The sequence below is a fragment of the Dendrobium catenatum genome, unplaced genomic scaffold (genome assembly GCF_001605985.2).
Source record: "Dendrobium catenatum unplaced genomic scaffold, ASM160598v2 fragScaff_scaffold_601, whole genome shotgun sequence".
NCBI lineage: Eukaryota > Viridiplantae > Streptophyta > Magnoliopsida > Asparagales > Orchidaceae > Dendrobium > Dendrobium catenatum.
This window is the reverse complement of record NW_021319063.1, coordinates 1,318,471-1,330,215: the sequence shown is the minus strand read 5'-3', so window position 1 is coordinate 1,330,215 and position 11,745 is coordinate 1,318,471. Positions and strand designations below refer to the sequence as shown.

The 11,745-nt window shown below is 34.6% G+C and overlaps 1 protein-coding gene across 4 annotated transcripts in view; it reads left to right on the top strand.

Moving 5' to 3' along the window:
• The first annotated feature begins 881 nt into the window (after positions 1-881).
• The window catches only part of LOC110116287 (tubulin-folding cofactor E), a 71,809-nt gene continuing 60,945 nt past the window's right edge, over positions 882-11,745 (top strand). For 2 of the 4 annotated variants that reach the window (XM_028694951.1, XM_020849809.2), the window contains exons 1-2: positions 885-1,293; positions 10,726-10,896. In XM_028694951.1, the coding sequence (XP_028550784.1) occupies positions 939-1,293; positions 10,726-10,896 (526 nt within the window). In that variant the 5' untranslated portion in view covers positions 885-938. Of the gene's footprint in view, positions 1,294-10,725; positions 10,897-11,745 lie in introns of all 4 variants that reach the window. The other 2 variants (XM_028694952.1, XR_003700751.1) reach the window with 2 other exon arrangements.

Sequence of the window (11,745 nt, the reverse complement as noted above, 5' to 3'; positions counted from 1 at the left end):
TTTCAATAATGGATTGGTGGCTTCTCATCATTTTTTCAATATACATTTGTTCAATAATGGATTATTGTAAACTCTGACAAAGGTTTTATGATTCCTCATTGACCCTCATAAGATTAATGTCTTGCCATCACCGTTTAGATAGGGTAGTCTTCAAAATAATTAAAAAAAATCTAATTAAATGAGAACTAAACGGCATGGAGCGAAATGCTGCAGTTGAACACTATTTATCAGTTAATCTTAAACAAAACATTTATGACTCCAACATTACGTACAATTATGATCTATTTGATTGCATGCGATCAAATGTTAGCTCCTTATATGTCAAGCATGCAATTGGGAAAGAGAAATCTAATGCTATTGTATATACTAAAGCTTCATGACTTAATATATGAACAATGCATGTTGTCATAAAAATTTCATTTAACCACAATAATTTATATTGGATTCGTTTTATAGTTATTTTTATTGGATTCTTTATAGCTGCAAATTTTATATTCCAAGAATTTCATACTTACATTATAGATTTTATATTAATTTATAAATTTTTAAAAAATTAACTATTCATAATATATATTTATTTAATTATATCTAAAAATATTTATAATTATGTATCATGTACATCACACTTAAAAATATTTTATTATTTCATAAATATATTTACCTCGCTAAAAAAATCATATTATTTAAAGAAAAAATACAAAAAATTAAATTATTATAAAATTTATTTGAATATTTTTATTTATAAAACTTGATAAATTATTTTTTAATTTATATTATTTATTTTGCGTCAATGGGTCCGCAAGAATTTGCCCACCACCCAAGGGCACATTGGGATATGGCTAGTCACTGTTTTATTTTTGTTAGCTCCTTTCAATTAAAATCGGAATGACTGCTTCTTTTCTTTTTGATCAGGGACTCCGAGTTCCTACACCGCCGTTATGGGCGAACCACCAGAGTCTGCTGGCGCCTCCTTACACCAAATGGTTGAGAGGGTGGGAAAGAATGAGTTAGGGTTATGTATCGGGCAGAGGGTTCATGTTGCTGGAAACCGGCGAAGGATCGGAACGGTGTGTTACATCGGGCCGGTGGAAGGCCACGCCGGTGACTGGGTTGGCGTCGACTGGGATGACGGCGATGGGAAGCACGACGGACGAGTCAATGGAGTGCAGTATTTCAGGGCGACCAATGAGCAATCGGCGTCGTTTGTTCGCTTGAAAAACCTAAGCGGCGGGATCTCTCTTTTAGAGGCGCTGTATCTCCGGTACCGGGGCGAGTCCACTAAACAAGAGGAAGGTAAGTTCGTTAGTATAAGCTAAAAAAATCTTTGAAATTATTTGATATACTTAGCTATTTTATGATTTTCAAATTCATCTTTGTTGAAGATGAATTTTCCGGTACCTGAGAAATTAGGGCCGTAGGTATGCTGCTTTATTTGTTGATGTTATTATTGTTGCGTACTGAATGCTAATGCCGGTAGAGTTTGAACAGTACATTGTCGTGAGCTTGCGACAATGTCCTGTCATGATCGACTAACAAAAAAAACAGCATCACAACTTGGGAAAATTATTAGGTCTGGACACCGGACCTATCTCGGTCCGGTGTCCAATAAAACATTGACATGTGGAATGCACACTTGTCTGTGGAATTTTAAGTCAAGCACGTCAAAAGCGCAGTCAAAGCCCAATTAAAGCGCAGTTAAAACACAGTCAAAGTGCATTCCACGTGGCAAATTTTAATTTGATATCCGGACTTTTTTTAAGGTCCGGTGTCCGGACCTAATAATTTTCCCATAACTTGAGGATTTCATCTCCATGAGGAACCTTCTATGCTCAAGTCATTGATTGAGCTTGAAGATGAAGCTAACCTTAAACGAATGCAACATAATTTATTATGGAAAGAGTAAAAGAGAGCATGAAAGCCCTTGTCTCCTTTGGGGTTAAAGAGTTTGATCAATTGAAGGATGTAGAATGGAGCCATGTTCCCCCTGAAATCCCTGTTGAGCCATCATGCCCTGCAAGTGATATAGGGATTGATGGAGGCCTCCTCAGACTAGGATATTGGTTATGAACTTATGATAGAAAGTTGAATTGGGCTGTTGGGTTAATGGATTATATGTGGGACAAGTTATACAACAAATTTACATCATGTTTGTCTTACTCGCTTTTTTTTTTCTTGAGAACATTGATTGATAGTTCTGCCACTGTGTCTTGCATGGAAGATGCCTTTTTTTTTCAAACATCATGATAAATATATAATATGCCAAATTTTTGTTTTTGTTTTGCTCTTGGTACAACTCCATAAGATAAAGTTACAGAGATGACCATCTTTTCAATCCTAAGAAATATATTGCATATGAATCACTATGATCCAAGCATATGAATCAATTTTTTTCATTCTTTGCATGCATAATGATAAAATGTGCTAAACTTTGTGTTTTTTAATGCTAATAGAATTTTGTCCCCAACAAAAGCTTGAGATATAAGTGATTGTGTACTTTCCTTCAAAACCAGGCGTTCTCTTAGCATCAAATTCATGATGATTGCATGCACACGTGCGCGCACGCGCGTGCACATATATATAGATATATATTCTCTTTTTCATCTAAAGTTTTTTTCCTCTCATTTGCCTCTCATAAATAGCATTTAAAAGCACTGCACCCTGTTTGCCATCTTGCCTCAAAAATCTGCCTCCCTATATCAATTGGAAGAGTTTCAAAATATTTTTAATAACTTATATCAAATCATTAAAAAAAAAAGGATGCTATTGGGGGTTATTGCCATAAAAATTGATGTATTTTAAAATATGTTATAAATACTTGAAGATCAACTACTAAACATGATTGTTAGACTCCGAAACTCACCTAAGGTTGAATCCATGGATGACCAATTTAGGGATCTTCCTGTCAAAGGACATCATCTTAGATACGACCTTAGGGCTTTTGATGATCTTTACACCAAAATCAAAATAAAAGTCCCTAATTTTGATGTAATACATGATTATAATAAGTTCTTAGAGTGTTTGACTATTTGACCCATACATAGGATTTGTTTGATTAATATACTATGGATGATTATCGGTGAACCAATATTACCAAGATAGAATTTATAGGGCATAAGAAAACTTACTAGACTGACATCTTAGCCAAAGAACTTAACATTGATAAAATCTAATGGATTTGAGCGAGAAGAAGGAATGTCTTAAAGCCAAATACAACCCTAGGTCATGACAACACCTATACAACCTACTTTTGATTGTACTATAATGAACCATGTGTTAAGCACCGTTACATTATCTTGGATGCAAATGTAATACAAAAACAAGATGAGGAATGGCTCAAGAAAGTAGAAGAACAAGCTAATAATAACAATTCAAACATTATAGTGTGCCACTGAAGAGGAAGGAAGAAGATAGCATCGAAAGACAATCTATATGCTTTACAAAATTAGCCAAAGGATCCAATAACTGCTACAATACAGTAGCTGCCTAGCTGGTTCATAAACCGGTCTATGGACTTAACCAACTTATGATTTTGTTTTTAATAACTGAACCCATATTAGCTAGTATACTATTTTAACTTGTTTTACTAATTGTTTACACAACTAGCCCCTTTCTACCACATGCATAAACTTATAAATAACCCCAATTTGCTGGAAGGAGTACACGCCTACTTAAAAGGTGCCCTAATATTCTTGATTCAATCAAGAAGCTTAACAAATTGGTGCTCTCATTGCATTGCATTCCTCTCACACCTCTGCAAGTTGCAATTTCACCCCCCAAATCATTTCCTACTCTACCCTGCTGTTCGTCAATCTACCTTGCTGTCATGCGACTTTAGCAAATGTTGTCCGCCAATCTGCTATGCTATCCACCCCATTGGTGTCGGCAAGAATCAATTTCACCATCTCATAACGTTCCCAGATGCTGTATTCACTATTCAGGGCCAAACAACCCCTATCAGCCAACTTTGTGATCATACTCTTGAACCCAAGATTCCCTTCTTATCTTCTCTCATGCCTCCACTCCTCTCAAGAAGAAGATTACGATTTCAGCTGTGTAGATACCTTAATCATTGTCTCAAGAGAATGATCATATGTTTGTTGAAAGCTTTAAGTACCATGCAATCCAATCTAGAGTGACTCGCAATTCTTTGAAATTCAGAAATCTCTACAACAAGTGGATGTTCAATTTGCTTCCATCGGCACAACATTATAACAATTTCAAGTATTCACGGCTTCCATCGGTAGTGTTAAAGCCAATCCAAAGAAAATTGAGTCTATTCTTAACTGGCCTAACCCATCTTCTTTAAAATAATCAAGATCATTTTTTGGGATTTATCGTTTACTATCACTGTTTTATTTCCAATTATGCTTTTATTGTTGCACCATTAACCAATTTCCATAAAAAAGATGCTTTTAAATGATACACTATTACTTCCACCGCTTTTCATAATTTAAAACTAGCCATGATTGCTAATCTTGTTTTAACTCTTCCTCATTTCACTAAACCATTTGTATTGGAAATAGATGCCTCTAAAACATTGGTGCTGTTTTGTTGCAAAATAATCATCCTATTGCTTTCTTTAGTAAGAAATTCGGTTTAAGTTTGTCTCAATACTCCATTTATTTAAAAGTACTATAAGCTACTGAGGAAGTTGTATGCAAATGGTGCCAATATCTCTTGGGTGCTCAATTTGTCATTCGAATTGATCATAAAAGCATTCGGGAACTACAAAATCAACTTAGGAATTATGATTAACAATATCACCTTTATAAGCTTTTAGGTTTCAACTTCACCATTGAATATATGCTCAGAAATTTTTTTTTTGCCGCCTCTTTATCTAGTACACCTGACACCAGGTAGTTCTCCATCTTTTCTCTTTCTTCTTTATTATCATTAATCACTATTTTTTTTCTTTTCTTCAGCAATCAAAGCAGGAATCTTTTAATTCTTCAGAGATATTTCAAATTACATCATAATTGGCAAAAGTCGTACTATGCACTACGGATTATCATATCAGGGACAACCTTTATATTTATAAAAATCACATTTACATTAGTAAAAATTCTACTTTTAAAAATATGTTACTTATTGAATTTTATTCTACTCTCATATTTCACTGCGGTACACTTGAAACAATCAATCTTCTAACTGATTATATGAACTCCTATGGATCCCTTTTAGTTATGATAACTTGCATTGATCTTGATTGGAAACTTGCCAATAAGTTTGTCATTGATCTCTGATAGAAAATTATGAATAAAGTAGAACTACATGATCCTTATACCCTAGAAGAGGTTTTTCACTTTGCCAGAACGATTGAGAAACACAAATAATTGCTCTCTCTATAAAGCATAAGAACCCTGTCTTTCTTACTTCCGCATTCAAATCTACTATTGGACCCACAACCTCAATTCTACTAGTGCTCAGCAGCCAACCCTTCATGAATTTACTTATAGGAATACCCATGATATGATTTACCTAAAATATCTTAAAAAGGGCACATGCATAATCAATTCACAAACAAAATTCTATTTCTAGAGGAAACTGACCCCTTTGAACCTGATAATTGTGAGGAATTTTTGAATGATGAACTCTTTTTGAAAATGACCATGGCTTGGATGATACACCTATAATCATTATGAGATGTTTTTGTGGCCAAACAAATTTAGAATATTTGCAATGATGTAATGTATATATTAGTAATGAGAAAAATATATAAAATTGCTATTGATGTTGGAAGCATAATGAACACTATCTTGGCTAATGCCCTCCTTAGGAACAACCTAGAATCTGAGCCTTTTCATGCAAGTTGGATCTACCATAACTCCATACCTATCATATCCAGATGCCTGGTCTTGCTTAAGATGATAGTTATGAGGATTAAATTTGATGTCATGTCTGAGATATAGCCCCCATATTCTATTTGGTAGATCATTACTTTATGATAAAGGTGTAATCCACTATGATCGATGAAACATCTATTCTTTCAAATTCAACAATAAGATCATTAAACTCCTTCCTATTAAACTGCAATAAAAACTGGCTTTGATAGATACTGTTTGTTGCCAATTGAACAGGTTCAGAATTTTCTGTCTTCGATAAATACTGTTCGTTGCCAATGCACAAGTCCATCTTATTCCTCTTTTTTGACCTCATCAAATCCTTCTAAAATGAAATCAAACGGAAAAGCACGAACGCTTTTTCCTTCTTGTTGAATAGGAACACCCAAATTCTTCCCCCCTCCTTCCTCTTGATTGAGTATGAATTCACGAACCCCCAAATTTCTTGCCTTCTCTTTCACTTTCGGCAACACAAGAAAGACTCTCTCTCTCTCTCTCTCTACCCCCCCTCTCTCTCTACCCCCCTCTCTCTCTCAGGCTTCAACTCTTCGAAAATCGAGTGAAATCGATCTATTAATCACATAAGGAGTCTCGTTGATCAACCTGTGCTTACAATTGTCCGCTTCGCTTTGCCGCAACCCGCTCGCCTTCTTACTATCCACACTCGCCCATCTCGACATGTTAAATTCGCTATTGGACTTGTTCTCGACTGAATCAGCGCTGTCGGATTTTACGATATGATTACAATGGTAAGACACAAATTTTTGAAAGAAAATCTTGTCCATTTTAAAGTAAATTTAATGGTACCAAATCTTTAAATTCAAAAAATAATATTATCTAAAAAGGATGATTGAACCTAATAAAGCATGCAAAAAGTTTGTTATAATAAACATGTGTCTAAAAGGCCTGAAAATTTGTTCGATTTAGCCATTTTTTAACTTGATTTGACTCTTTTTAGTAGACCTATTAAGAATTGGTCTTTTGTAAGCCAATCTAACTGAATTTTTATTTCATTAGTTCTCCTGGAAAAAAAAAGAACTATTATCTTGAAGAGTTTTTAGAAGATGTCCAAGGTGGATGACGTGGACCATTGGATATTTGATGGTAAAAGCGACCATGCAGCACAAGGAGCAATAGGAGGAAGATGTCCATAGAGCACATAAAGATTTGGAGGCTTTGATGCAGGCTGGTTTCAAAATTCATACACTTGGTAGATCTTTGCAATGTGGACCAACAATAGGCTGGGTATCGATAGTGGTAATGGTGGCAAAAACTCAACCTTTGATATGTCTAATTGAAGCAAATTATAATCATTTAAAGTAATATATGATTCTTGAGATAATGAAAAGTGAATTATAATAGGAATCTCAATAGATTCTGTCTAAATGCTATCTTATACTTGATAATATTTTCAATCTTTGGTACTTCATCAACCATAAGCTCTAATTTAATCTTCTTATAATATCTCAAGCTAAACTTTAGGCGCAATAGTAAACTTAGGTAGTAGTAAATTATAACTATCCTCAAGATCTATTTCATCATTAGTAAGTGGTGGGTAATCATAAATATCTTCATGAGGTCATCATAATAGAGGAAAGGATGTTAAAGTTTTGACACATGCTATTCAATTGAAAAGTGTTTTAAGTTTTGTGGGGTCAAGAGAACATGTATGGTGGGTTATGAGATTTTAAGGGTTTTGTAGCTTCAAAAAGTTTTAGAAGTTATGCAGCGTGTGTTAAGTATGGTTCTTGGGTGCGAGAGACAACTAGGATTCGAGTTGATGATATTGTTATACATGGTTAGCCTGGATTTGGGTTGTGAGTTTGAGGGCTAGTGTGGCTTGGGATTTATGTCATTGGGCAGTGGGGCTTATGAGATGTAAGCTTCACTGATGTCAATGCCATTGCCATAGTCTTATAGTTGGCTTGTAGGCTATGAGGATTATGATTAATGGAAATCAAGGGCAAGTTTTTGAATATTTGCTTTGATATCAAAATTGATGAATGTGAGAGGTTTAATGAGGGGAGAATAACGAAGGAGAAATTTCATGCACACAATTTTGAGTGATTCACTTGCACTACTTAGAGATCTAAAGAAATTAGTCAATCAGCCTTACCAATAATTTCATTCATTTGATAGTAATATTCAATAATCAATGATTTGAATACAAGCCATCAATTCTTATTTATAAAAAAATGATTATAAGATAATACTAAATATTTGATTATAAATCTAATCTTATTTGAAATTAAATCTGATCCTACTATAATTTCAAATTCAAAACTAATATTATCCAAAGAGGATAATTAAACATAATTGGCATCCTAGCTTCCCTTCATGTGCTTGGATCGTTGCTGCTCTTGCTTGCATCATTTTTGCTAGTCTGCCATGCCCTTGCTCTTGCTGCTTATGGCTAGCCACCCTAGTATGTAGGTTTCAGTTAGTTGCATGCTCATGCAATCGTGCATATATGTTGTGCATTTATGTGCTTGCTCTCTTACGTGCTTGCGCACATTCTTGCATGCTCATGTGTGGTTGTGAACTTTGCACATTCCATTGCACTCGATGGCTCCTAGTGGGCCACATAGGGTTGTAGCGCCATGCACTACTTTTCCCTCATTGTCCATTGCTGTCCCCTTTGGGCAACTTTATTCGTCACTCGTGTTAATTGTTGCTTGTTTCCCCAGTGCTTTGTATCAATACTCATTGGCTTTCCATCCATTTTGTTTTTATTCCATCGCATTCACTCACCACTTTAGATTCTTCAAGGATTACTATGGCTCTTTTGATTTGGCCATCATCTTTGTCTCCTGTGCTAATTGTCTTTTGAGGCTTTTTCAGCTGCTCATATTTCATTAGATTTTGCATCTTTTATTGCTCACTACTTCTATTCTTTTGCAAAAGTTGTGGGTAGATTATCTGACTCAATACCCCTCTCCTTTTAACATTTTTTTTTTTCATTTTTCATCAATATTCAGTTCCACAGAAACATAAGTAATTATCTTCACATCAAGGCATATATTGCCTCATTTCCTTTTAGAATGAGATTTTTGAGCTTGCTAGATCGCTTTCTTTCTCTATCATTGGAAAATTCTTCTTAGGTTGTCCAAACATGGATGTCATTCGCAAATCACTATCAGACTTAAAACTTGGTTCATCACTATTCAGTTGGGTCTATTGATTTTCATCACATTATTATTAGACTATCCTAACTCCTAAGATGTAGACTACATCACACTCTTCTGTAGATGCACCTATGATGTCACTGGCTTTTTGATGTGTTTGCTTAAGTGGTCTCTCCAATTTGGTGCATATGTGGAACCAACTATTGTTCATCCATCACTGTCTTCTGTGGCTGTAGTTTAGTAGAAATGGACGCGACCTTGCCGTTGGAAAAAGGAGTTGTGGATTGGCTTGGAGCCTTATGGATATTAACAAAGATAGTCTTTACAGGCATCCTCCAATGTTATTCATTCTTTAAAAAATTTGGTGCAATTTTTTTAATTCTTTCAAGGCTCATATATAATTGAAGAAATCAAAGATTTAGCCATAAGATGGATATTCAAATGTCTAGACCATTCTTTCATAGAAGTAGTTGCCTTGTCATCGATTCATATTTACTCTTAAAATTTAGAACCCGTTAACTTAGGAGCCTAAAACTATTATGCCTTCCCTTGCTAGTCCTATAAAAATGGTGTCTTCATCTTCTGCAGATGACAATGGAATTCAATTATTCGATTCGGGAAGTTTCTCCTCTCCCTTCTATTAATGAATGGATGAACATGATGCTTCGCAATTTGTTGATTCTGATGGGATAATAATGAGTGATGACGTTATGTTGTATAGGAGATCTGAAATCCTATCTATCAAATGGGGTGCTTCTATTTTACTAAGCTTCAAGCAATGCAGTCCGAATTATTTTTTTTTCTCGTTTATTATTTTCTAGGGTTTAGGAAAATAACAACAACAACAACAACAACATCAAGCCTTTATCCCACTACGTGGGGTCGGCTACATGAATCCTTTTTCTCCATTGTGTCCTATTAAAAGTCAAATTCTCGTTTAAATCTAATAAAGGAGTCCTCCTATCATTATATGCTATATGTAAATTAATGGATGATTTTTTTCATTGGTTTTATGCTATATGTATTTGGGTTTTGTATTTTTTTTTATAAATTTTGTCATTTTTTGGTATTTATCTTTGTCTTACTCCTATCATTATGTTGTTATAATATTTGTTTTATTAAAAATAATAAAATTAAATCCATAAAAATATTAGAAAATTGAACCATAAATAAATATATGCTAGAAAAGTTTGAAAATTGATCTGGTTTATTGCTGGGTTCGACTGCTTTTGGTCTATTAAAGATTAGTCTTTTGGCTAAACCAACTTGATTGTACTGCAGCTATGCAATGATATCATCCAACGTAGTAAGATTAAATGGTGCATATGCATAAAGCGCTCCAGTGTCATAATCACAAACTTGATGATTGATACTCTTAGGCCATAATTAAAATTAGCAAATTAAAATTGCGAGGATCAATAAATTGATGTCATACTGGAAACCCTGGTTACTCACAACTTGTATTGGATGATTGAGTTCTCACATAGAACCAGAACTCGTAGTAGTTAGTAATTTGGAGACGACCTTTAACACAGCTAAATGAGACCGGCACCATCTTGTTTGATGGTCTGTTAATTCTGAAAGTCACACACTACTAATAACACAACTTTCTGTTTAACAATGGGTGCAGCTTGTTCTTTCATTTTTTATGCATTCCTACTCGTTTCTAGTTTGCTCCTTATTGGTGTCTAACCCTTCATTTAAACTTTGTGACAAACAACCCTATAGTAAGTTTGATCTTGTCTTCTGCTTCTGTACAGATGAAATGTATGTCTTTTCTTCAAGCAAAAGACGTGTGTCCATACAACTTGTGGGGAAAAGTAAAATTGAAGAGAAGTTAAAGCATTTTGAAGATTTGAATAGTGCATCGATGCCTTATTTTGGGGTTGGCTCAATCAATCCTTCACAAGAAATCCGTAATGTTGTTCCAAGTAAATTCTCCTTTAATTAAGGCTACCTTGTTTGTATTTTAAGTTTAGCTCTTATATAATTGATATTTTTGTAGTGGTGTGGTGATTAGAAATTAGAATACCTATCTTATGTCTAGAAATAAATTCGTGGTACTGTTTCCAAAGGACCATTTTTGCTCTATTTTTTGTTAAACATTTCTAGAAACTTGTATTTTGCATGAGTAATGATTTTTCATATGTAGATAATACTTTTTTTTAGTGAATAAGGCATTTGTATTTGTTAAATTCAGAGAATTGGAGAGGGAAAAAGCTTAATTTTATCATACAAAACTATCCCTATTTATAAATCTATACAAGATGTCTTAATAAAGAAACACGTAACTTCAAAATCATGCATAATTGCCTTAATATAATCCTTTCTAAATTAGCCACCTAAGTATGGAAGGAGATTGGCGTAATCCATGTGAGTCTCCCACAGATCCCCATCCTTGATGTGGAATCAGGGGCCAAGGGATGGTTGAGATTTTAACACTCCCCTTCAAGCTGGGGAATACATATATATCATTCATAGTTTTGGTAATTAGTCCCAGAAAAATAGAGTTATCAAGTCCCTTGGTGCACCATAGAGACCTTCATTTGATCAAAACTTTGGTAGAAATTAGCTTCAGACATTATGGTGGCAAATGGTAGCAATGAATGTTATATTACGCCGGACCACATTGAAGGCTACTTGGTTATAAATAGGATAGCGATCACAAGGGATGGCCTGCAATGAAGGCATGACAATAAGAAAAAAAAACTATTTTTAGGGTTGCGGCAAGCTTCTAGGATGATAACAGAAAAACAAGTCTCAAGTGGATGAACCCCCCC